This window comes from Peromyscus leucopus, chromosome 7, assembly GCF_004664715.2.
Source record: "Peromyscus leucopus breed LL Stock chromosome 7, UCI_PerLeu_2.1, whole genome shotgun sequence".
NCBI lineage: Eukaryota > Metazoa > Chordata > Mammalia > Rodentia > Cricetidae > Peromyscus > Peromyscus leucopus.
The window spans coordinates 7,895,851-7,920,085 of record NC_051069.1 but is presented as its reverse complement, the minus strand read 5'-3'; the positions used below and the strand labels follow the sequence as shown (position 1 = coordinate 7,920,085).

At 38.1% G+C, this 24,235-nt stretch overlaps 1 protein-coding gene across 5 annotated transcripts in view; it reads left to right on the top strand.

Annotated features, from left to right (window-relative positions):
- Window positions 1-24,235, top strand: part of Dennd4a (DENN domain containing 4A) — a 109,442-nt gene that overhangs the window by 62,071 nt on the left and 23,136 nt on the right. For all 5 annotated transcript variants that reach the window (XM_037207409.1, XM_028866751.2, XM_037207406.1 and 2 more), the window contains 9 exons: window positions 750-968; window positions 1,973-2,118; window positions 14,386-14,519; window positions 15,778-15,913; window positions 16,204-16,410; window positions 16,499-16,627; window positions 16,865-17,006; window positions 21,457-21,573; window positions 23,061-23,192. In XM_037207409.1, coding sequence (XP_037063304.1) covers window positions 750-968; window positions 1,973-2,118; window positions 14,386-14,519; window positions 15,778-15,913; window positions 16,204-16,410; window positions 16,499-16,627; window positions 16,865-17,006; window positions 21,457-21,573; window positions 23,061-23,192 — 1,362 coding nt within the window. The remainder of the gene's footprint in view (window positions 1-749; window positions 969-1,972; window positions 2,119-14,385; window positions 14,520-15,777; window positions 15,914-16,203; window positions 16,411-16,498; window positions 16,628-16,864; window positions 17,007-21,456; window positions 21,574-23,060; window positions 23,193-24,235) is intronic.

Below are 24,235 nucleotides of genomic sequence, written 5' to 3'. Positions count from 1 at the left end.
AACATACACAGAGTAAAATAAATAAATCTTTTTAAAAATTATCCTTACATTGTCAAATGGTCCCTGATTTTAATTTTGTCCAGGAGTCTTCTTGTAAAATCAGGGCATGCATCATTGGCATGCATGCCTACAGACATGGTAAGCCCTTCTCCACCATTCTCCTCAGTGTGCCCTCTCATTTTCTCCTGTTATTGAAAGGAGCTCTGATGTCTATTAGGCTTCTTCACTTGACCTTAGTCAGAAGTTAGAGAAGAGATTCAACCAGACTTCTCTAACATAAACTTACTCCTCACCACCAATTGGCTTTATCATTGAGTTGCCTAGGAAGAGGTTTTTTGTTTTTATAAATCCTTCTGTTTTTATCCTGAAGGCACTTGTATTTTATGAAGAAAGGGGTGGAAAAGGACTGTGTATTATATGTATCCAGTGTAATGGTTGTTAAGAACTTTCTTTACTAGTGTGTGTATACACATACATACATACACAAACATACATAGTTATGTTAGATCATGAACTTACTCTGATGATAAACTTGCAGAAATAATTTTATGTGTAACTTAAGTAAAATATACTCAACAGAGCCTAAAAATGATAGAGAAGGTTTTCTTGAGGTTTACCTGCAATGAAGTGGTGTAAATAAAAAGTTGTGGTTATATGAACACTTTCGAAAACAGATAAATGTGCATTAAAATCAATGTGAGCCTTATTTTTCATAGACTTCAAAATTCCAACTCTGTATTTCTCCACAGTGCAGCAGAGACCAAGAGATGATGGACTAATGGACTTAGCAATGAACGATTATGATTTTAATTCTGGAAAAAGGCTGCACATGATAGATTTGGAAATCCAGGAGGCATTCTTGTTTTTCATGGCCTCTATTCTTAAAGGTTATAGATCATACTTAAGGCCAATAACACAAGCCCCATCTGAGACAGCGACAGATGCAACCTCTCTTTTTGCTCTCCAAGGTGAGTGGAGATATAATTTTCTAGCTTTCATGTTGTTAAGCTTCAACTTATGATAAATCACTTGTTCCCTGAATTAATAGTTCATATTTAACAAGGCACATACCTGCTCTTAGGAGTGTCTGAGGACCAACTCTGGTGATCCATTTCTATAGGGCAAATTTTTTGTCTGGTGCATTAACTGGAATCCTAGTAAAAAGATACAGAAGGAACTGTCTGAAAACTGCAGAACCTTCTGAGTGTATTTCATTCCACTTTGTTGTGTCACATACATGTTGAGGTATTGTTGGTTTCAGTTTTCAGGGCTGCCAGGCAGTACTGGGGATCTGAGGTACCCCGGGATGATTACATCTGGCTTGTACAGCCTCATTTGTTTTATTTTAGTCTGCTTTATAACTTATTTTCTGTCTGCACTGCAAAGGGGAAAAAAAGGAAGTTGGGTAGCCCAGAATATAATTGGTTTCATGCTATGTACTTACTTTCTGTTGTAGTATTTAATATTTGAAAGAGAAATTCATCTAGTAAGTATGTACTTGGTGCTGTAAAATGTTGGACACTTGGTATATATTAGTAAGCAAAAGAGATACAGCCATGAAAAAAAAGAGACACGGTCACTTCTTTCATAGAGCTTGCACTAAAAAGACGAGCAATTAGAAAGTAATAGAGTAAACAAGTTTAGTTTAGTTTAGAGAGAAAACAATGGCAGAAGAAGCATTCACACAACATGCAAAATATTGTGCAAAAGTAGCAATTGCAGAAATTGAGCTATACTAGTTTAAGTGTAATCATGAAGACAGAGATAACTAGGTGAAAGCTTGAACTGTCTGTGTGTCCCTTTTCTATTGCTTCTCCTAGTTCTTCCCCATTTATCAAGGAGCTTAAGTTTTGCTTTGTTTTTCTTTAAGGTAGTGAACAAAATGAGAATATAGATGACATTGTTGATCAAGTTTCTTCTAGCAGAAAATTTTTCTGAACTTATTCTCACATTATCTATTTATATTGAATAGCTTTCTTAAGAAGCCGGGACCGATCACATCAAAAATTCTATAATATGATGACCAAAACACAAATGTTTATTCGCTTCATTGAGGAATGTTCTTTTGTCAGCGATAAAGATGCAAGCCTGGCTTTTTTTGATGATTGTGTAGATAAAGTAAGTAGTCTACTGTAGTCTACAGTGCCCTGGCTTATTTTGTGTGACTGCTATAAATGCTATGTTAATTGTTTCTATTTGTAGCTTACAACAAAATCTAAAATAATTTTATTTTCATAATTGACCACTTACAATGAAAGTTTGGGCAGCCTGCTAGATATTACAGCACATACTTTTATTATCTTTTATTTTATTTATTATTATTAGTAGTGTATGTGGGTGTGCACATGTATGGAGGGCAGAAAAGGACTTTTGAGAGTCAATTCTCTTTTCCTACCATAGGTTCCAGAGATGGGATCAGGTTGTTAATCTGTGTGGTAAACACTTTTATCTGATGAGCCATCTTTCTTAAAGAATCCTTTTTTTTTTTTTTTTAAATTAATCAGTAATTTTAAGTGCAGTACCTGGACAGACCAGAAGAGGGTATTGGATCCCCTGGCATTGGAATGATAAACAATTGTTTTGCTGCCTGACCTAGATGCTGGGAACCAAACTCAAGTCCTCTGCAAAAGCAATAAGTGCTTTTAACCATTGAGCCATATCTTCAGCCCCAAGATCATACTTCTTAAAGAGGTTTTGTAGGAATTTTATCTTAACAAGGCTAAGGTTAGGTTCCTAACTCAATCTTTGCACTACAGAGTAGGACATTTTTCCAAGCCCATGAACTTCCAACATACTGAGATAGCACATGCTAAGAGTAGAGGGCATAGCATAATAGATGTCATATAACTATTTTTTATGCTGAGGGTGAATTTATTCCTTATGTAAATTCTATTTTGAATTCACACATGAAAACTACCCATTTTCTATTCAGTCCTTTTGTATTATTAGGTAAGATGGAACTGGGTTCATGCTGGAAACAAAGGAAGCAGGATAACAGTGGTCCCTAATACAGTGTCTAATCTTAAGTAGGGTGAGGAAGGTCGAGTTGCCTAGAATAGGCACCTGAGCCCCAGCCATGAGCAAAGAACTTCCATTCAGAGATCTAGCTTGACATGGGACTCAGAACAAAGAGAAAAGAACATCCTTCCTGGGTCAGTCAGCCTCAGGCTATCAGAACTTAACCAGGATGAGAAGAGTATGATGGTGATGGTGGTATGAAGCTCAGAAACCTACACAGGGTCAGCAGAGTAGGGTTGGATATAACATGGGATGTTAGACTTTGACTTGGATGAAGGAGATGCCAGCATGGTAGACATGAAATTCAAGTTAGGGTAAGGAAGTCATCTGCATAGGAGCAGAGCAGTGAAGAGGGGAAAATGATACATAAAGGTAGGGAAAATGTTCAAATAAGTAAATGTGTTCAAAAGATGAAGATTCTCATGGTCAGGAAATTTACATACAAACTTAGAAGTAGAACAAATCCTGAATTTGGAAATACACTATTGGTTCTCAATGATAGACAGACATAGAAATAACTATAGGCAAAGTGCATATATCTGTGCACATATACATATATTCTGTAGCTTTGTATATTAAGAGAACTTGGGAACAACCACACTTTAATAACAGTGTAGTATAATATGCATATACTTTGTCTTCTATATATTAAAAGCCATCAGGACTCTTTGGAGAAATGATTGGTTACAAATTTAAGGCAAAGAAAAGTCTAAGATAAACTCTAAGTATCCTGTATTAGGAAGTAAGAAATTATCCCAAGAATTATAGAGGCATATAAGACATGCACTGAACCTGTTTGAAGGGTTTACCACTGTCAAATCTGAGGCAATTCAAGCATCAAATGTTAGTAACAAATAATTAACCTGTTGAATAAATAGGAAATCTTAAGTATATGCAGACATCAATTGATAATTCAAAGTCTTACAAGAAGCAAAATCTATACATAGTTCACTATATCTCCCTACAAAATAAATAGGAATTGAACTGTATAGTGGAAAGGCCTGGCAGACACCACATTAAAATTAAGTGAGCAAAGTGGACATCATCAATAATAGAACACAATGTCATGTGTTCCTAAAAGATGCTACTTTGTTTCTTTTCCTTCTACTAGAATAAATACTTTGACAAAAGCTACTTAAGGGATAAAAGGGTTATTTTAACTCACATTATCATGTCAAAGAAGTCAGGGCATCAGGAGCTTGAGAGAGCTGCTCCATAGTCAGAAGACAAGAGCAATGAGTGTATTATGTGGTTCTCAGCCTGTTTTCTCTTCCGCAGTCCAACATCCTCTGCCTAAGGAATGGTTCCACCCATAGTTGTATGGATCCTCCCACCTTAATTAGTCGAGATAACCATCCACAGACATACTAGAGGCCCATCTTTCAGATGATTCTAGATTCTGTTAAGTTGAAAGTTAACACTAGCCATCACAATTCCATCTTCTGTCAATTTGTAAACCACCCATTTGGGTTTTGGGAATTGAACTTCCATCCTCTGCAAAAGCAGGAAGTACAGTTAACCAATGAGCCATCTCCAGTCCCATTTTTCAATATTTTAATAAATATTTTAAGTATGCATTATTTAAAAAGTATTGACAGAAATAGGAGGGCATAGCTATAAGTTTTTCTCTAGACCCCTATTTACAGAAATAATTGTGTGCACATGCAAGGGAAAGGGAATTCCCATATGGTACCAGATCTCCACTAGTCATATGTATGTACTTCCTTTATGAACAATGACATGTATCTGTATATTCCCATGCCAAGCTAACTGAACCATATGAGACCAAATTAGTGACCAGGGCTTAGCTAATAACATGCAGTAGTGAATAAGTTCATTAATCCACTTGGGGACACTGAACTACTTTGCAAGACTTTAGTTAACAGTATAAAAGGGAGAATTTTTACTTTTTATAAAAGAATTATTTTCTTTTTGACCCACCCACTGTATTTTATTCACAAGTCTGTGTTTTACCTAAACTTATACTGTAATATCACATGGTCTAATGAGATACTTATTAATATTGTAAGCTGTACAAGACTTGTAATTTTACTCCATTTCTAGGACATCTTGGCCTAAGGAGATCTCTCAGTATTGGTAGTTAATACTTTAGATTGTCTAGGGTTTTCTGTAGGTCACTTGAGATTTATGTGATAGGAGTCACTGTGGGGGATTATTTGAATAATTCCTTTTGCAATATGAATTCCAAGTGGTTGAAGAGATGGCTCGACAGTTAAGAGCACTTGTATCTCTAACAAAGGACCTGAGTCTACGTTCCCAACTGCTCTTTTGTAACCTATTTTAAAAGTCTAGAGCCTATGAACGATTTCTTATATATATATACATTGAACTAACATACTTGAAGATTTTGCTGACTAAACAGGAAATCAAAGCTGAGAGCTGTAATGGATGTAGCTTAGTAACAGAGTTCAGCGGGGGGAAAAAACCAACTAACAGAATCCCGAGAATTACCTAGATAAAACCTAGTTTTTGTTTTTGTTTTGATATAATTCAAGGGACACTTTATTGGAGAAAAAGGATCACAAGGCCTAATGTGTATATTACTAAGCTTCATGTGTAGTTGGAGCAAAGGTTAGTTGTCCTGATGTTATAGAGCAGAACTCTCTGTTCCTGCCTTTCATAGTCTTCTACCCCAGTAAGAAGACTGAGCATAAAACTCAATACTTTTAATCTGAAAGCATTTTCAGAGTGTCATACGTCTACTTTGAGAATAATCATTTATGTGGAGGCTGTTCCTTAGTTGGATATGTTTGAACTCGTGTTTTTAAGTGAACAAATTCTTTTACCTCTAGAAGCTTAGCTATGGAAAATAAATAAATTAGATACGTATTAATTCATTTCACCATCTATGCCTGTGCTTAAATGTAAATCAGATATACTCCACTCGTGATCTTAGCATATCCAAACTGAAAACATCTGACTCAGTTTTGAAATAAAAAATGAATAATGCTGAATAGGAATAATAAAAACAATGCATAAGAATTATTTGCATTTCATTTATGACTAATTTAAGAGCCATATGTCCTTGTTCTTCACATGATTAATTTTAAATCCATGCAGTCTGTTTCTGTAGGAAGGTGCTTAGCCAAGGGCAGTGTGTAGCAGATAGTCAACTAGGATGCTTTTCTTGGTTCTTCAAGTGTTCATTTACAGTGTTTTCTGAGCATACCAATGTCTTCTGGAAGAATTAGGAAAGAGAATATGAAAATGCCTTAATTTTATCCTGCCATGTGTGTTGGATTTCTTTTTTTCTCAATTGAGACAGATACCACTTTACTTTCCAAAGACAGAGAAATGTCCAGTTGAAGAATGTAGGGTCCCCGGGCAGTGGTGGCGCACGCCTTTAATCCCAGCACTCAGGAGGCAGAGCCAGGCGGATCTCTGTGAGTTCAAGGCCAGCCTGGGCTACAGAGTGAGTTCCAGGACAGGCTTCAAAGCTACACAGAGAAACCCAGTCTCGAAAAACCAACAACAACAACAAAAAAAGAATGTAGGGTTTATGGTATTGCTATATTTATAATACAATACAATTTTTAAATGTACAATTAAAGGACATTTTGTACATTTAATGTCTTACCAAGGTATTAATGTCTTACCAAGGTATAGAATCTCTAGGTCCAAGTTTCAAACTGTCTGTGATTTTGTAGTGCTGAGAAATACAGAAGCACAGTATTTCACTTTCCTCGGAGTGAACAGTTGCTCTACTTCTGTCTTCTGTCTGTTACTAATTCATCTGGAAACTTATAAAGAATGAAACACTACTCAATACATCAAGTTATCCATTTAAGTGTTAAATACATTTTGCTGGAACGTTCCATTTTAATTGTTTTAATATGAATTGACTGCCTTCTAGTCTGTCCTCTATAATTTTCCTCCTCCAGCGCCTTGGTAATTATATTAACATCTCGCTGGAGTTGAATGCCCTGCTTTCAGCTCCTGCTTAATAGCTACTTACTTGGTGTAGTTCCTTGTTATGGTGAAGCCTGTCTGAAAACAGCTTCTCCTCTACTACTTGACTGCTAACTTGGTTGGATCAGTATTTGAAATTCATTTCTGCATTGTCTTTTACTGCCCCCTGAGATATTAGCAAAAAGTCTAATACTGTCTTTCTTTCTAGAAAGTTCCTTGATATCCTGGAATTTCAGGGAATGTGAGAATATGCCTTATGTAGGCATTTCTTTATTCATGAATTAGATGGGTGTAGATACTTTTAATGTAGGAATTCACTTCCTTCACTTCTGGAAATTTTTCTTTACTTCCATCCTGCTCCATTCTCATTCATACTCTCTGTCTGTCTCTGTCTGTCTGTCTGTCTGTCTCTGTCTGTCTCTTTCTCTCCTTTCTGGAAATACCTAGCCTGATCCTCTTTTTCCCCCAACATAATATATTTATTGATTATTTTGGAATTTCACATAATGCACCCCAATCACACTTCCCACCACTACCCTTGTGACCTCCCACACAAAAAAAAAAAGGAAAAAAGAAAAACTATATACCAAGTCCAATTTGTGTTGCCCATATACTCACAGTGGCCAGCCCCTTAAAGAAAACTGAGTCCTTCCCCACCCTATCCCCTAGCCTGATCCTCTTAATTTTTCTCTTTTCATCTCATTTTCTGTCTTTATATTTTAAGAAACTAGAGAGATTATAGTATAATTACATTGTTTCCACCTTCCCTTTCCTCCAAACTCTCCCATGTATATCACTACTTTCTTTCAAATTCGTGTCCCTTTTTCTTTAATTATGTTGTTGTTGGTAGTGGTGGTGGTGTGTGTATGTTCCTAAATACATAGTTACATCCTGCTCGGTCCATATAATGTCAGTTGTATATACATGTTTTCAGGGCTGACTATTTGGTATTGGATAACTAATCCGTACTCTCTCCCCTAGGTAAGATTATTTCTCCTGCTCTCAACTTTCCTTAGTTGTCTGTAGTTCTTTGTCTAGGGCTGGGATCTCATGAGCTTCCCCACTTTCACTTTATCATGTCAAAAACACCACTTTTTTTGGTGTTGTCCTTGTTCCAGTCATGTTTAGGAAGCCATGTTGGTGAGATTTCATTCATGGATATAGCTTCTGATGTTTCTAGGGGACAGTCTCACCACAGGCTCTCTGTTCCGCTGGCCTGTAGTCTTTCCACTCACTCTTCCGTGTTGGTCTCTGAGCCTTAGGTGGCAAAGTTGCACTGTAGATGTGTCTGTCCATTCGGACTGGGCTCCATAACTTAGCATTTTGATCAGTTGTAGTTTTCTGTAATGGTCTCCATCTGTTGCAAAGAGAGCTTTCCTTTATGGAGTGGGAGCGTGGAGACTACACTTTTCTGTGGGCGTAAGGACTATTATTTAGAAGGTGGTTAGGGATTATGCTGGTTTAATAATGTGGAGGTTATAGGTTCTCCTCCAAGGTCCATGACTTCACCAGCCCTGTCTAGTTGGCTAGGTTTCCAGTACCAGGCACAATTTCCCTCGTGTTTGCGGGTCTTAACTACAATTAGAGAGCTGTTGGTTACTGCTAAGATGTGCATGCAACTCTTGCACCTTTTGTGCTATCTTGTCATGCTTGTCATTGTTGGGTTCATAGGTATCCTAGCTGGGAACGACTGTTGATGGCTTCCCTCCTTTGGAAGCTTGCATGGCTTCTTCTGATACCATGATAGCTAGTCCTCAGAGAGGAGGCTTTCAGGTTGTGTCCAGCTCTAGACTTCTGGGACCTCTGTCCAAAGTATTTTCAGCAATAGGGACTTACCCTCCACACTCATTATATAGCCTATAATGTTTTGTGAGTGTCTTAGATAACGCTGACCAACGATTCAAAGGAGGGTGTCTCATGCCTGGTGTTGGAATTTTTGTTAGGTGGTCTATAGCTCTTGGGGGTAGCTTTGTTAGTCTATATGGGAAATTTTCACTTAAACTCTATGAGCATATTTATATAGCAACTTAAGTGTATTATAGGTATTTTAGGTGGATAGGTAATAGTATGATTCCTTATGACTTACTCAAGTATCCTTACTGTTACTTTATACACTGTCCTCCTTCATCTGCACTTATTTCCCCCTCCCTCCATAATTAGACTCTTCCTTTTCCTACCTCCCTCTTCAGACCACTTAGGTCCTGCCATTCTCATCCTTATTGCCCTCTTCCACTTTTTGACTAATTTCTTCAATTTCCTTTTCCAGTCCTTATACTTTTATTTCTGATGTCATGTTTGCAATTTTTTTTGAAAATTTTATTTTTTTATTTTACTCATCAACCACAGATCCCCCATCTTCCCTCCTCCTGCCACCCCCTAGACTTTCCCCCAAGTCCACCCCCATTCCCTCCTCTGAAAAGGTAAGGCCTTCCACGGTGAGTCAGCAGAGCCTGGTACCTCCAGTTGGGGCAGGTCCAAGCCCCTCCCCATGTATCAAGGCTGTGTAAGGTGTCCCACCATAAGTAGTGGACTCCAAAAAGCCAGCTCATGCACCAGGCGTGGATCCTGATCCTACTGCTGGGGGCCCCTTAAGTAGATCAAACTACACAACTATCTTACTTATGCAGATGGCCTAGTCCAGTACCATGGAGGCTCCACAGCTAGTTTGGTTTGGTTGTCTCTGTAGGTTTCCCCATCATGGTCTTGATACCCCTAGCTCATAGAATCCCTCCTCTCTCTCTTTCTTCAACTGGACTCCTGGAGCTCAGCCTGGTGCATGGCTGTGGATCTCTGCATCTGCTTCCATCAGTTGAAGACTCTATGATGACAGAGTATTCATCAATCTGATTACTGGGGTAAGCCAGCTCAGGCACCCACTCCACTATTACTAGTAGTCTAAGCTGGAGTCACCCTTCTGGATTCTTGGAAACTTCCCTAGCACCCACTTTCTCCCTATCTCCATGATGTCTCCCCCTAACATGATATCTCTTTCATTGCTCTCCCACTCCGTCCCTATTTCAGCTCAACCATCCCATTCCCTTATAACCCATCCCCTACTCTCTATTGCCTCTCCCTCACCCCCAGTTTATCACTCTTTACAATAGCCACAAATAATATAAAATACCTTGGGGGTAACTCTAACTAAGCAAGTGAAAGACCTGTATGACAAGAACTTTAAGTCTCTGAAGAAAGAAATTGAAGAAGATATCAGAAAATGGAAAGATCTCCCATGCTCATGAATAGGTAGGATTAACATAGTAAAAACGGCAATCTTACCAAAAATAATCTACAGATTCAGTGCAGTCCCCATCAAAATCCCAACACAGTTCTTCACAGACCTGGAAAGAACAATCCTCAACTTCATATGGAAAAAAAAAAAAACCAACATAGCTAAAACAATCCTGTACAATAAAGCAACTTCTGGAGGCATCACCATCCCTGATCTCAAGCTCTACTATAGAGCTATAGTAATAAAAACAGCTTGGTATTGGCCTAAAAACTGACACATGGACCAATGGAATCTAATTGAAGACCCTGACATTAATCCATACACCTGTGAACACCTGATTTTTTACAAAGAAGCCAAAACTGTACAATGGAAAACAGAAAGCATCTTCAACAAATCATGCTGGCATAACTAAATGTCAATATGTAGAAGATTGCAAATAGATCCATATCTATTGCCCTGCATAAAACTCAAGTCTAAGTGGATCAAAGACCTCAACATAAATCCAGTTACAATGAACCTGATAGAAGAGAAAGTAGGAAGTATCCTTGAATGCATTGGCACAGGAGACCACTTCCTAAATATAACACCAGTAACACAGACACTGAGAGCAACAATTAATAAATGGGACCTCCTAAAACTGAGAAGCTTCTGTAAGGCAAAAGACATAAATAAGACAAAATGACAGCCTACAGAATGGGAAAAGATCTTCACCAACCCACATCTGACAGAAGGCCGATCTCAAAAATATATGAAGAATTCAAGAAACTAGACATCAAAATACCAAACAACCCAATTAAAAAATGAGCTATAGAGCTAGCTAAACAGAGAATTCTCAACAAAAGAATCTCAAATGGCCAAAAAGACATTTAAGGAAATGCTCAACATCCTTAGTCATCAGGGAAATGCAAATCAAAATGACTCTGAGATACCATCTTACACCTGTCAGAATGGCTAAGATCAAAAACACTGATAACAGCTAATGTTGGAGAGGATGCGAGCAAGGGAAACACTCATCCACCGTTGGTGGTAGTGCAAACTTGTACAACCACTGTGGAAATCAGTATAGCGGTTTCTCAGAAAATTGGGAATCACTCTACTTCAAGACCCAGCAATACCACTTTGGGGTATATACCCAAAGGATGCTCAATTATACTACAAGGACACTTGCTCAACTATGTTCATAGCAACATTATTCATAATAGCAAAAACCTGGAAACAACCTAGATGCCCCTCAACTGAAGAATGGATAAAGAAAACGTGGTACATATACACAATGGAATACTACTCAGCAGTAAAAATCAATGACATCATGAAATTTGCAGATAAATGGATAGAAAATATTATCCTGAGTGAGGTAACCCAGAGTCAGAAGGACAAACATGGGATGTACTGTATGTACTCACTCATAAGTGGATACTAGATGTAAAGCAAAGGATAACCAGACTACCACCCACAGCTCCAGAGAAGCTAGCTAACAAGGAGGACCCTAAGAGGAACACATGGATCACCTTGGAAGGGGAAATAGATGAGATCTCCATGTGTTTGTAATTTCCGTGTACACTTACTGAATGTTTCTTTTTTATGTGACATCTTGTTCTTACTTCCTGAATGTAGACTTATTTGTTATGGTTATTTTAAAGTTTCTTCTCCCTATGTTATCTTATCTTCTGAATACCTCAACTCTCCCTATTGTTCATAAATGTAAAGTCCCTCTGATTCACCCTGGAAAACAAACAACAAAAGCTTAGCCCTCTCCCAGCACTGATGAGAGGTAGTGTCCTAACATGGATCTGGGAGTCCTTAACTGAAGGTACTAATGCTCTTGCTTCAGTCTCATCTTTAAGGGCATAGGGTGTGTGTGTGTGTGTGTGTGTGTGTGTGTGTGTGTGTGTGTGTGTGTGTGTGTGTGTTTTAACCTATCAAATATGGTTTATGCTGCCCATACACTTGGATATGTGGCTTTCCACTGGAGTGTGGTAGACCTACCCTGTCTTCTTTTTTTTCCAGAAAGTGGCTCTCACTGAACCTAGAACTCAGTGATTGGCTAAACTGACCTCTGAGTCCAGGGGTCCCTCTGTGGTCCCCTCTCCAGCACTAAGGTTACAGATCCACATCCATGTTTTACTTGGCTGCTGGGGATCTGAGCTCAGGTCATCATGCTTGTGAGACAGGCAGTTTACCAACTGAACCATATCCCTGGCTCACATATAGCACTTTTTAAGGACTGGCATATCTGAAGCATTGCAGAGCTACACAGCTTGTATTTGGGCATTCCCCTGCTTCCCTTCTCCAGTGCCAGATCAGTGTTTGAACCCCAGCTCTGCTGTGGTCCCCTTCCAGTTCATTTTGTCTTGATCTCTTTACTTCCAACTTCCAACTTTCATTCTGGTGGGATTTTTAAGAAGCAGAGAAGATACTAACTATATTTGTTTTATTCAGGCAGAAAGCCATATAATTGTTATTTTCATTATCAGTAACTACACTTCATCGGTGAATTTACTCCCCTTTATCTAACTATTGTTTGACATATGCTTTACTTCTAGTTACTTACTGTTGTAAACCTACAAAAACAACCTAAGTACTAATGGGTGTTTGTTCACATATCGTTATTTTCCTAAAATAAGAATACAGTAGAAATGTTTGAACACATCTTACTTTCTAAAAGTTACGATACCATGCTGGGTTTGTAACTTTAGTGGTAGATTGCTTGTCTACTCTGATTCAGACCTCAGCACCACAGAAACAAGCAAATCAGTGTTAAGTGCTAGTAGGGCATGTGCTCCTCTAGCTTTTTATAGTCATTGTGTCTTTGCTGGTGTCAGTATAGAAGTCTCCTCCCCAGGCTACAGAAAGAAGCTCAAGGACAATTTTATTAGATTTTGGGATAAAAAAAAGTAAGAGCAAGCAATCTGTAAATCTTGGCAGCTGTTGAGGCGAGTGGAGAAAAGGCCATGCCTTGTGAGCTGGGATCTGGAAAAGGTGGATGTTCAGTGGTGGTGGCTGGCAAGCTGCATGGAAAGGGGGAGAGGGACTTCAGGAGTGAGAAAGCCTAGAGTGTCAGGGAAAGCAGGCTAGGATTTTGGCTGGTATCCAGAAGAAAATGATAGAAAGGAAGAAAAATTCAAGCTCTATTTTCCTGAATTAGAACTCAGAAAAGCAGGCAGGCTCAGCAGTGCTTCCATATGGGAAGACCCAAACACGCAGCCTAAAAGGCTTTTGACAAGCTGAAAATAGAAACTTAGCTTCTTTTTTACCAATAGATTTTTAAATTCCCTCCAACAAGATGGAAATAAGTGGTTGCTCTAACAATAATTACTTTGAGTTTTTCAAAATCAAATAACACGTAACACTAATACTCATTATTTTTATTGGAAAATAAACAATATAGAGAATAATGTAAATTAATTGCTAGTGATACTATTACTCACATTTATCATTTTGATAATTGTGGGGTTTTCTGTTTATAAAAGAATATATAACAAACATAATCATCCACCTTTAAAAAAAATAGAAGTAGAGAACTGGTCATGGTGACATAAACTTTAAATCCCAGTTCTTGGGAGGCAGAGACAGGCAAATCTTGTGAGTTCTGGGACATCCAAGGCTACATAGTAAAACCCTGTCTTTTTTTTTTTTTTTTTTTTTTTTTTTTTTTTTTTTTTCCCGAGACAGGGTTTCTCTGTGTAGCTTTGCGCCTTTCCTGGAACTCACTTTGTAGACCAGGCTGGCCTCGAACTCACAGAGATCCGCCTGCCTCTGCCTCCCGAGTGCTGGGATTAAAGGCGTGTGCCACCACCGCCTGACCCTGTCTCAAAGTAAGTAAAGAAATAAAATAAAAACACAGACACTCAAAATTAGAAATAGGGCTATCAAGATGGCTCAGCAGGTAAAGGCACTGTTTTGTTTTGTTTTGTTTTGTTTTGTTTTGTTTTGTTTTTAGAGACAGGGTTTCTCTGTGTAACAGCCCTGTGTGTCCTGGCACTCTCTTTATAGACCAGGCTGGCCTCGAATTCACAGAGATCTGCCTGCCTCTGCTTCCGAGTGCTGGGATTAAAGGAATACACCAGCATGCCTGGCTCTAAGGCACTTTTTAAAAATAGTTCTTTAGTAGATGTTGATGGAAATGATGTATTTGGTTAACCATTCCCCTATGAATGCATTCTTGCCTAACCAATGTGGCTTTTAAATGCATTTTTAAATTCCTTCAGGTGGATATGGACAAGACTGGTGAAGTTCGACTTATAGAACTGGATGCATCTTTCAAAAGTGAACATACTGTTTTTGTGACACCACCCGAGATCCCCCATTTACCCAATGGTGAAGAGCCCCCATTACAGTACAGGTATTCAATAACACAGTGTGAGATTGACGGAGAAGCAGTCCATCATCTGTGGCATAGCTTTCCAAGGACTGCGGTATTTTCAAAAATACAAGCTACAGATAAGCAAGCCCATCCCACGTCCATTAAATTTTACAACATAGACAGAAAAAAACAAAATTTTTCATAAGCTTTAAGTAGCCCTGTCAATACTGGTTAAATTAGTAGATCAGACAGTATTCACATGTATTACTTTCATAATTTTGATTTTTTACTTTTTACTAAAAACCAATCTCCTCGCTCCTGCCCCTTCTTTATTGCCACATACACATTGGTTAATGTAGCTGATTTACAAAGAGATTATAAATTAATTTAGGTTCATTATCTGCTTTCTTAATTTGTATGACACAAATTTTAAACTATTCATTTTTGATGAGTTTCTATTTTAAGACATGAGATTTCAAAGTTGTTGACATTGACTGTTGTTAATTTAGAAAGTTTGTAAGAGACTGCTGGGAGACTGGTGTAGACTCAAATGATTTGTTATCTCTGCATTCAAATCTAGTGGGGAGGGAGAGAAGTCCTGAGCACAGTAAAATAAGAGCTGTGAAGAAGGAGGTAGATGTGTCATTTTCTTTTAAGTGCTATATACATTTATTTTTTACCTAAGATTGTGTTTCTTTTTATATTTTAAATTGTTTTTATTCTTCAGCAATACTTTATTTAAAAGTTCTAGAACTATTTCAAATCTGTAATTTTCATTGAATCACAGTTCGTTTTTCTTTATTCCAAAAGTGAGGTCCCACTAGCTAATCTATAAGCCAGTCAAGATAATGTGAGAACCTAGCCCAGGTGCTTAGAGGGTACACCCAGCTGCTGTTGCCATCTTTTTAAGAGAGAGTATAAATATCTTAATCCAAAGCAACAGCATTGTTGGCTGTCTTGTTTGAAAGAATATTGTTTTCATGAGCCCTTTACCACTAGGAACATATGTGAAAATACTCTATGTATTTATATGAACACTCATTTTTAGAAGTTTGCTGGAATTGCTTTGGAATTTGATATCAAGTTCATTAAAATGTGTTTCCTCTTTTATTTCTAGATATATTCTGTGTTTATAAAAATAATATTTATAAAAAATAACAATATTTATTTGTTGAGTATATCTTATAATCTGATAGAAAAATATAATTAAATTCTAAATAAGTTACTTGGTCATAATTCTTCTAGCTAGTAGCAATCTATCTGTGGTTGAAAAGCAATTTCTTTTTCTCTGAAACAGCTATAATGGATTTCCAGTTCTCAGGAACAATTTATTTGAGAGGCCTGAAGGATTTCTCCAAGCACGAAAGAACAAGCTGCCTTCAAAGCCCAGCAGTCCCAGTAGCCCGTCTCCCATGTTCAGAAGAACAAAGCAGGTGCTTTGAAAACCATGTTCCTCGTGTATTCAGAGAGACAGAAAGTAACCTGATGCTCATCCTCCCTTGATAATCTTTACTACCCAGACATAACCTTCAGCAGATGACGAGGCACTTTATGCACTTGGAATATAGTTTGTAGTAATCTGACCTAGAACTTTATCATATATGATACAAATTCAAGAGGAGACTTAAAAATATATTAGTTATAGACAAGTTCTACAAAAGCATGTGACTTTCTGTGTTTACAATTAAGTTAAATAAGGATGCTACCTTGTATTTCTTTGTAGGAAATCAAATCAGCCCATAAGATTGCGAAGAGGTATTCTTCTATCCCTCAGATGTGGTCTAGGTGTCTGCTGCGTCACTGCTATGGATTGTGGTTTATTTGTCTCCCAGCTTATGTGAAGGTTTGTCATTCCAAAGTCAGGGCTCTGAAAACAGCATATGATGTGCTTAAGAAGATGCAGCTGAAGAAGATGGATCCACCAGATGAGGTGAGAACACGTGTTCCCAGATGTGTTGTTTTATTTTAGATTGCTGTGCGTAAGAATGTTTCCGAACACCTCTCAACTTGTGTTGCAGGTGTGCTACCGAATTCTCATGCAGCTCTGTGGACAGTATGACCAGCCTGTGCTTGCAGTTCGTGTGCTTTTTGAAATGCAGAAAGCTGGTATTGACCCCAATGCAATCACTTACGGATATTACAATAAGGTAGTTATTTTTATTTAATGAGGAAAAGTACTGTTTTGTCATTGCACAACATTAATTTACTGCCAAACAATAATCAGGGGCCACTTGGTATTTGTTTTAGAATGTTCAGAATTTATTTCATAAATAAGATATGTTTTCTATCATGTTAAACTTTTATTTTCTTTAGCTTGATTCAGAAGTCAATGTATGTTCATTTATAAAAATTGATTTACTAATTATATATTTTTAAATGAATAGGCTGTTTTGGAAAGTACATGGCCTTCAAGAAGTCGCAGTGGCTATTTTCTTTGGACAAAAGTAAGAAATGTTGTTTTAGGAGTCGCACAATTCAAAAGAGCTTTAAAGAAACATCCACACTTAACACAGAGAGTTCTCTCAGGTAATTAAAGGGTGATGAAGTATGCACATGGTTTGCTTTTTCCAAAACTAATTGAGGGTTTCAGATTTAACTCAGTGGTAGAGCGCCTGCCTAGCAAGCGCAAGGCCATGGGTTCGGTCCTCAGCTTCGGAAGAAAAATATTAAAAACTAAACAAACAAACAAACAAAAAAAACCACCAAAACTTTGGGCTGGAGAGATGGCTTGGAGGTTAAGAGCACTGCTTGTTCTTCCAATAGGTCTTGAGTTCAATTCCCAGCAACCACATGGTGGCTCATAACCATTTGTAATGAGATCTGGTGCCCTCTTCTGGCTTGCAGGGATATGTGCAGACAGAACACTGTATACATAATAAATAAATGAATCTTTAAAAAAAAAAAAACTAATTGATTATAGTTTACATTTTTAGAAAATTTTAAGTGCTTTAAAATGCTGAATATTTTCTGGGTTCTACTGGCAGTCAAGAAATTTTATTAAAAGTTGACTTATGCACGGGAGTGTTCTGGATTAGGATGTTTTAGAGTTGCGGTGTGTGCTAAGGTGTATGGAGCTACAAGGGAGGTGGGAGTCAAGCCATTCGTGTTCCACATAGAGCTTACACACAGCCTTATGCTCATTTCATGCAGTGTCTATGATGTGCCTCTGGCTTGATATGATCTCTCACATGATGTCAGCTGTGGAATTTTCCACTTGTGATGTCACGTTGGTGCATAAAAAGTGTTAGATTTCAAGTTTTCAGATTAAAGAAATCCTACCTGTATTAGACAACTCTTCCCATTTTAGAAAACACCAGATTCCTCTTTCTCCAATTGCTAAGTTGTCAACCCTTAGTGCTCTTGTTTTAGTAGTTATTAGTAACTCACAGTAGACGCTCTCTTGTAGTTGTGTTTTGCTCTGTGTGTGGCACTTTTCACATGGTTCGATAGTAGGTTACAGCTTTAACAACACACTCTGAAGAGTTGCTTTGGTCTCTTAGTAGTAAAATGCTCTCGAACTTGGCTCTTAAGCAGATGGCAGTGACCCGATGCTGTTAGTCATGGTAGCATGGATAGCGGCAGTGGGACACACAGTGTGGAGTAGGCACCTTTCAATACAGGGTTACTCATAGTGTCCAGAGTCTCTGCTGCTGATGACAGTCCAGTACAAGTTTGTTGTGCTTCTGCATACATTTATTTTAGTACATTTTAAAAACTAAACTTGCTAGTCTATGTTTTTACCTTGTTTTCAATGATATATTTAACTGTCACTTTTTGATTTCTGTTAGACATTTCACATTAAGTTTAATTGCTATATGTAGTTCTCTTCTTTATTTGAGAGGTTACAAAGTACTCAGTTCAAGTATTTAGTTCATGGTAATCCACTTAACCCTAGGTAGCCACAAAATTCTTCACCATTTTAGGTGATGCCTTTGTTTTTGTTTTGTTTTTTAAAGGCAGGCCATCCTGAGCAAGGGCTCTACCAGTGAGCTCTACTCCCAGCAGCTTGCTGTATCATTTTCTTGGACATACTTTCTTTTTAAGAAATCCTATCTGTGTTTCTGAGTTAATAGTATTATACCAATGCCAGTTTCCTCATTTTAACATTGTGTTGTGGTCATGTAGGGTATGGTTAGGAGAAACCAGCAAAGGGCCCCACCAAGAACTTTCTGTAAAATGTTATTTTTTTTTTTGCAAGTTTTGAATCAAACTTTTTTTTTTTATTGGTTTTTCGAGACAGGGTTTCTCTTTGTAACTCTGGCTGGCCTCGAACTCACAGAGATCTGCCTGCTTCTGCCTCCCAAGTGCTGAGATTAGAGGTGTAAGCTACCAACACTCAGTGAATCAAACCTTTTAAAATAAAATGTTTTAATTTAAATGCAGAAGTCCTAGTAGTGTCTATGACATTACTTTCATTACAATATAGGACTTGTACATAAAGGCAGGCACTATGGTTCTGTGAGTAAGGGCACTTTTTACCAAGCCTGATGACCTGACTTCCATCCCCAGCATCCACATGGAAAGACTTACTCCTGCAAGTTGTCCTCTGACCTGGAGGTCCACAAATACACACACACACACACACACAATGCAAATAAATAATTTTACATAAGCATTAAAGCATTAGTATTAAAACACTAAATTACTTGTGTAATTCTGACTTTTCATTATTTAAAAAATACACATGATTTTTAGTATAGTATGAACATGAATTTTTTTTTTTTTCAAGACAGGGTTTCTCTGTGTAGTTTTGGTGCCTATCCTGGATCTCGCTCTGTAGACCAGGCTGGCCTCAAATTCATGGAGATCTGCCTGGTCTGCCTCCCAAAGTGCTGGGATTAAAGGTGTGCACCACCGCCACCTGGTAAACACAAACTCTTAATGGGCATAAACTTAAAAATACAAAACATTATAAAATGTGAAGGATGCTATTTCTGCATATGGCAACATTATTTCTTTCTCTTTCATTTTAAGCCACTTTTAAGACTAATAAATGTGAGCTGATTGTACTAAAATATAGCACATTGATTCCTCCTTAGCTGGTTTTAGTATTGATCATGCAGTGTGAATTTAATCAGTTATAGAAGTTGTCCTTGGGCCTAGTTTCTTAAAAATGAAGAGATCTTATATTTCTTTAGTGCACTTTAAAAAAAAAAAAAAAAAAGGCTGGCTCAGAATAGTATGGAATCTAACAAAAATATCTTTAAATTTTCCTATTTGTGATTTCTTTGGGATTAAGACCTGAAAGTTTCATTAACCAAAACAAACTCAGATTAATACCAAAGACATAATAGTAAGTACCTAGTGATACTCAATATAACCTCTTTAGAATTCTTTACAAGTTTATAAAACTTTTATTTTTAGTCTCATAAACATAGCTTTTTGTTTTATCACTCTGAGAACTGGAAGTTCATGCAAAAACAGTTACTTAAAATCACACATCCCTGCTACTCAGAACCCTAGCTTTTGACTGACATATTGGGAACAGTTTACTAAAAATGAAACAGAATCTGGTTGACAAAACAAGATATTAAAATTTTCTAATTCTAAAGCAGGGTGTACCTCCTCTCTCTCTCTTTCTCTCTCTTTCTCTCTCTTTCTCTCTCTTTCTCTCTCTCTCTCTCTCTCTCTCTCTCTCTCTCTCTTGTTCTTTCTTCTCCTCTCTCTCTCTCTCCCTCTCTCTCTCTCTCTTGTTCTTTCTTCTTCTCCTTTTTTCTTCTTCTTTCTTCTTCCTTTTTGACAGGGTTTTTCTGTGTGGCCATGGCCGACCTGGGACTCACTGTGTAGACCAGACTGACCTCGAACTCACAGATCTCCACCTGCCTCTGCTTCCCAGGGGCTGGAATTAAAGATGTATTCCACTACCACCTGACTTCTGACTTCTGCTTTCCTTAAGAATAATTTTTTGTTTGTGGGTTTTGGTGGGAGTTTTGGGGAGGTTGTTTGTTTGTTTTTGAGACAGGGTCTCTACAGAGCCCTGACTTTCCTGGAACTCACTATGATACCAAAGTGCCTGCCCCCTGAGTGCTGAGATTAAAGGTATGTGCCACCAAGCCCAGCATCTTGAGTAATTTTAGCACACTATATTTTCTTATTCCTATATGTTTGTACTCAGGTGCAGTTCTATAATTACTCGATTGAGTCTTGAGAAAAATTACTTGTCAGTGAAGTTAAAGGAACTTGACTCTGGCAGAATCGTTAGTTTTAGTGACCTACATGTGTATATTTGCAACTTTCTCTTCTCTGTTGCTTAGTTAGAACTCAGACCAGATGTGGTGGCACACGTTTACCTCTAGCACTCAGAAGAGAGAATCGGGTGGATCTTTTCAAGGCCAGTGTAGTCTACATAGTAAGTTCCAAACCAGTCAGGGCTATATGAGACCCTAGTCTTAAAAAGACAACTCAGACGTTTACCTAGAAAGATGGTGAACTTGAGTGAAGATTAACTAGTTTGTCTGGTTTGGGTACCCATAAAGTAATATAAATGTAAATATATACTTGACTGCACGTAGAACCAAAAGTAAATTATTTAGAAATTTTCCTTTCTTACATTAGTGGAGGTGGGTGCTTGGGTAGCTAACAAAATAAGCAAATCCAAACAGTAATCTGTGGCAGGCACCTCATTCTAGTTGGTTTCACCAAAGAACCTTGTGATAGGTGTTGTGGGGACTAGCTAGCAGGCCTCTTGATTTAAATGGATGCTCCATCCCTGGGATGTCACCACTCACCTGTGTGGTGTGTTGTCACAGTCCCTACCTCATCTCCTCACCCCATCCCACTCTCGGCAGACAACAGTAAAGCCCCTATTGGGGTCTCTCATTCAAGACAGTAGCCAAGAGTGTTCATTCAAGGTGTTGTGTTGGCCTAGGGACTTGTACAGTTGACTAGTCTTCTGTCTGATCATTAAATTTGTTTAGGATATAATCTCAAAAAAGATTTATGGTAAGCAGTATAGTATGTTTCTGTTTTTGCTCAGGTGGCCAGTCTGATCTTGGATATAATTCATTATCTAAGGACGATGTTAGAAGAGAATGTACATCTGCTGAAGACATTCAAGGCGAAAAAGATAAAAAAGGGAGTGATTCTAGTTCCTGTAAGTATTAATTGTTAAGTTGATATTATGTAAAATTGTGAACTTCACATGGATGTTATTTTTTTTATTATGTATACAATGTTCTGCCTATATGCATGCCCTCACACCAGAAGAGGGCACCAGTCTCATTACAGATGGTTGTGAGCCACCATGTAGTTGCTGGGAATTGAACTCAGGTCCTCTGGAAGAGCAGCCAGTGCTCTTAACCTCTGAGCCATCTCTCCAGGCACCTAAAATTGTGAACTTACATGCCTAGAAAATACAAATAACTTAAAGTATAAAAATACTAGTCTTACCTCCTGTCTTTCTGTTCTAATTATCTTTTTTCTCATTGATCCCTCTTTGCCACCTAATACTTTCACCCAAAAAAAGTTGTGTAGGAAATGTGCATGCTATGTAACTCGTATTAAAATACTCATAATAGAAATGTCTTTTTAAAAAATCAACAGAACGCCGGGAAAACCGGCTTGGTTGGCGCACGCCTTTAATCCCAGCACTCGGGAGGCAGAGGCAGGCGAATCTCTGTGAGTTCGAGGCCAGCCTGGGCTACCAAGTGAGTCCCAGGAAAGGCCCAAAGCTACACAGAGAAACCTTGTCTCGAAAAACCAAAAAAAAAAAAAAAAAAAAAAAAAAAAAAGAAAGTACCCTACACTTGCCTACAGCTGACCTTATGGAGGCATTTTCTCAGTTGAGGCTCCCTCAACTGTAGCTTGTGTCAAGTTGACATCAAACTAGCCAGCACAATACTGGTAGGTTTTTCTGCTCTCCCCACCCCATAAGAGGTTTCTCTGCCAACACAGTAAGCCAGATCAAGCCGAACTGAAAAAGTAAAACAATAGGTTTATTTGAGCAACAGCATTATTGGAACTCCCAGGTGGGTTTTCCAGTTCCAGAGATTGAGGCTGGAGAAGCTGCACATCTGAACTAAAGCAGGGAGATTATATAGGTTGTAGGCAAGGGGTGATGTCCACCACAAGCTGGGTTTGTGCTCAAATATGGTCAAAAGCTGACTGCTTTAGGCAGGGACTTTGGCAGCAAGAATGCAGAACTGGACTTTTTGGAGTCTCATTGGTTTAGAGATTCTGGGGGGAAGGGTTGGAGAGAGAGACAGGAATGGGGATTTCCGGATCACGCAGGGGTGAACTGGAGGTATGAACCAAACAAATATCTTTATTTAAAGTTTGTTGGTGAATTGTGATTCAAATTTCCCCTTTTCTTCCAATCCAAAATCTGTCTTTTACAACCAAAGAGAAAATACAAAATTCTTCATGAGCCTTATATTTGACCAGTTCTTAGTAATTTGATCCACACTTGATGGCCTTTAAGTGTAATGGCTTATTTGTGGTTGACAAGTGTGTAGAGAAGCAGTTAGTATATTCTTAACACCAATTTTCATTTTAAATATGTAAGACTAAAAGCTTCTCTTCATGCATTCTGCGATGTATATAGGTTTAATTTTGTTAACATTTTTATTTTCGTCTTTATAGTGTCAGAGAATGAGAGTACAAAAGGAAGTGCTGACTGCCTTCCTACCCTCAGTTACCAAAGTTCTTCAACTATAGTTCGCCTCAGTGGTGCAAGTAACAACAGTGCTGATAAAATGTCTGGACAATGTGGGGGTAAGTTGAATTACTACACATTGGCCGTATGCAGAGTGAAGTATATCTGTGCCTACCAAATATGTGTTTTAAAATGTTTTAAAGTTCCATTTTATTGTGTTTTGCATCTGTTCTACAGCCATGTGTATAGGTCAGGAAACAACCTATGGAGACTCTTTACCTTCTGAGTCCCTGGGATTGAACTCAGGTGGTCGGATTTGGTGGCAGATATCCTTCCTCATTAAGCCACTTCACTGGTCCAAGTGAAGATATACTTTTTAAATATCTTAGTGCACTAGAATTATCTATTAGAATATGTTTGTGTGCCCTCTCCTAGTAAAACTTAGGAGCTTGGGTTTTGTGCTTTATAATGTATTTGCTCATGCTTTTATTATAACAAGGCATAAGGGTGCACCTGCGGCCTAAATGCTGCCTTTTGAGTTTATACTATTGGGACTTAGAAGGGAAGGTGTGTGAAAAAAAAAATGGGGGTGTAGTGAATCTGAGGGAACCATACACCTAGCCAATTTTTAAATGAACCACATGCTTTTGTAAACTAATGTAGTTTGTGATTATTCAAAGACAAAACAGGTAGTCCTTCAGATAGTTTAAGAAACTAATACCCATGGCCCTGGTAGCACACATCTTTAATTCCCACACTTGGGAAGCAGAGGCAGCTGAATCTCTCTGAGTTCTGATCCACCTGGTGTACTTAGGCTTCAGGAAGCCCAGGCTACTTGGTGAGACAGTGTCTCAAAAAAAATAAAGTTTTGGCCAGTGGCGGTGGTGCATGCCTTTAATCCCAGAACTCGGGAGACAGAGCCAGGTAGATCTCTGTGAGTTCGAGGCCAGCCTGGTCTAAGAGAGAGATCCAGGACAGGCACCAAAACTACACAGAGAAACCCTGTCTCTAAATAAATAAATAAAGTTTTTCTTTTTAAAATATTTTCATATTACAATACAGCAATTACTGTATTAAAGCAAAGGTAAAATCTATATGTATAGTCAAAAATTTGAAGATTTAAAAATAATTTTTACTTGTGGATAAAATGACTCTAGTTACC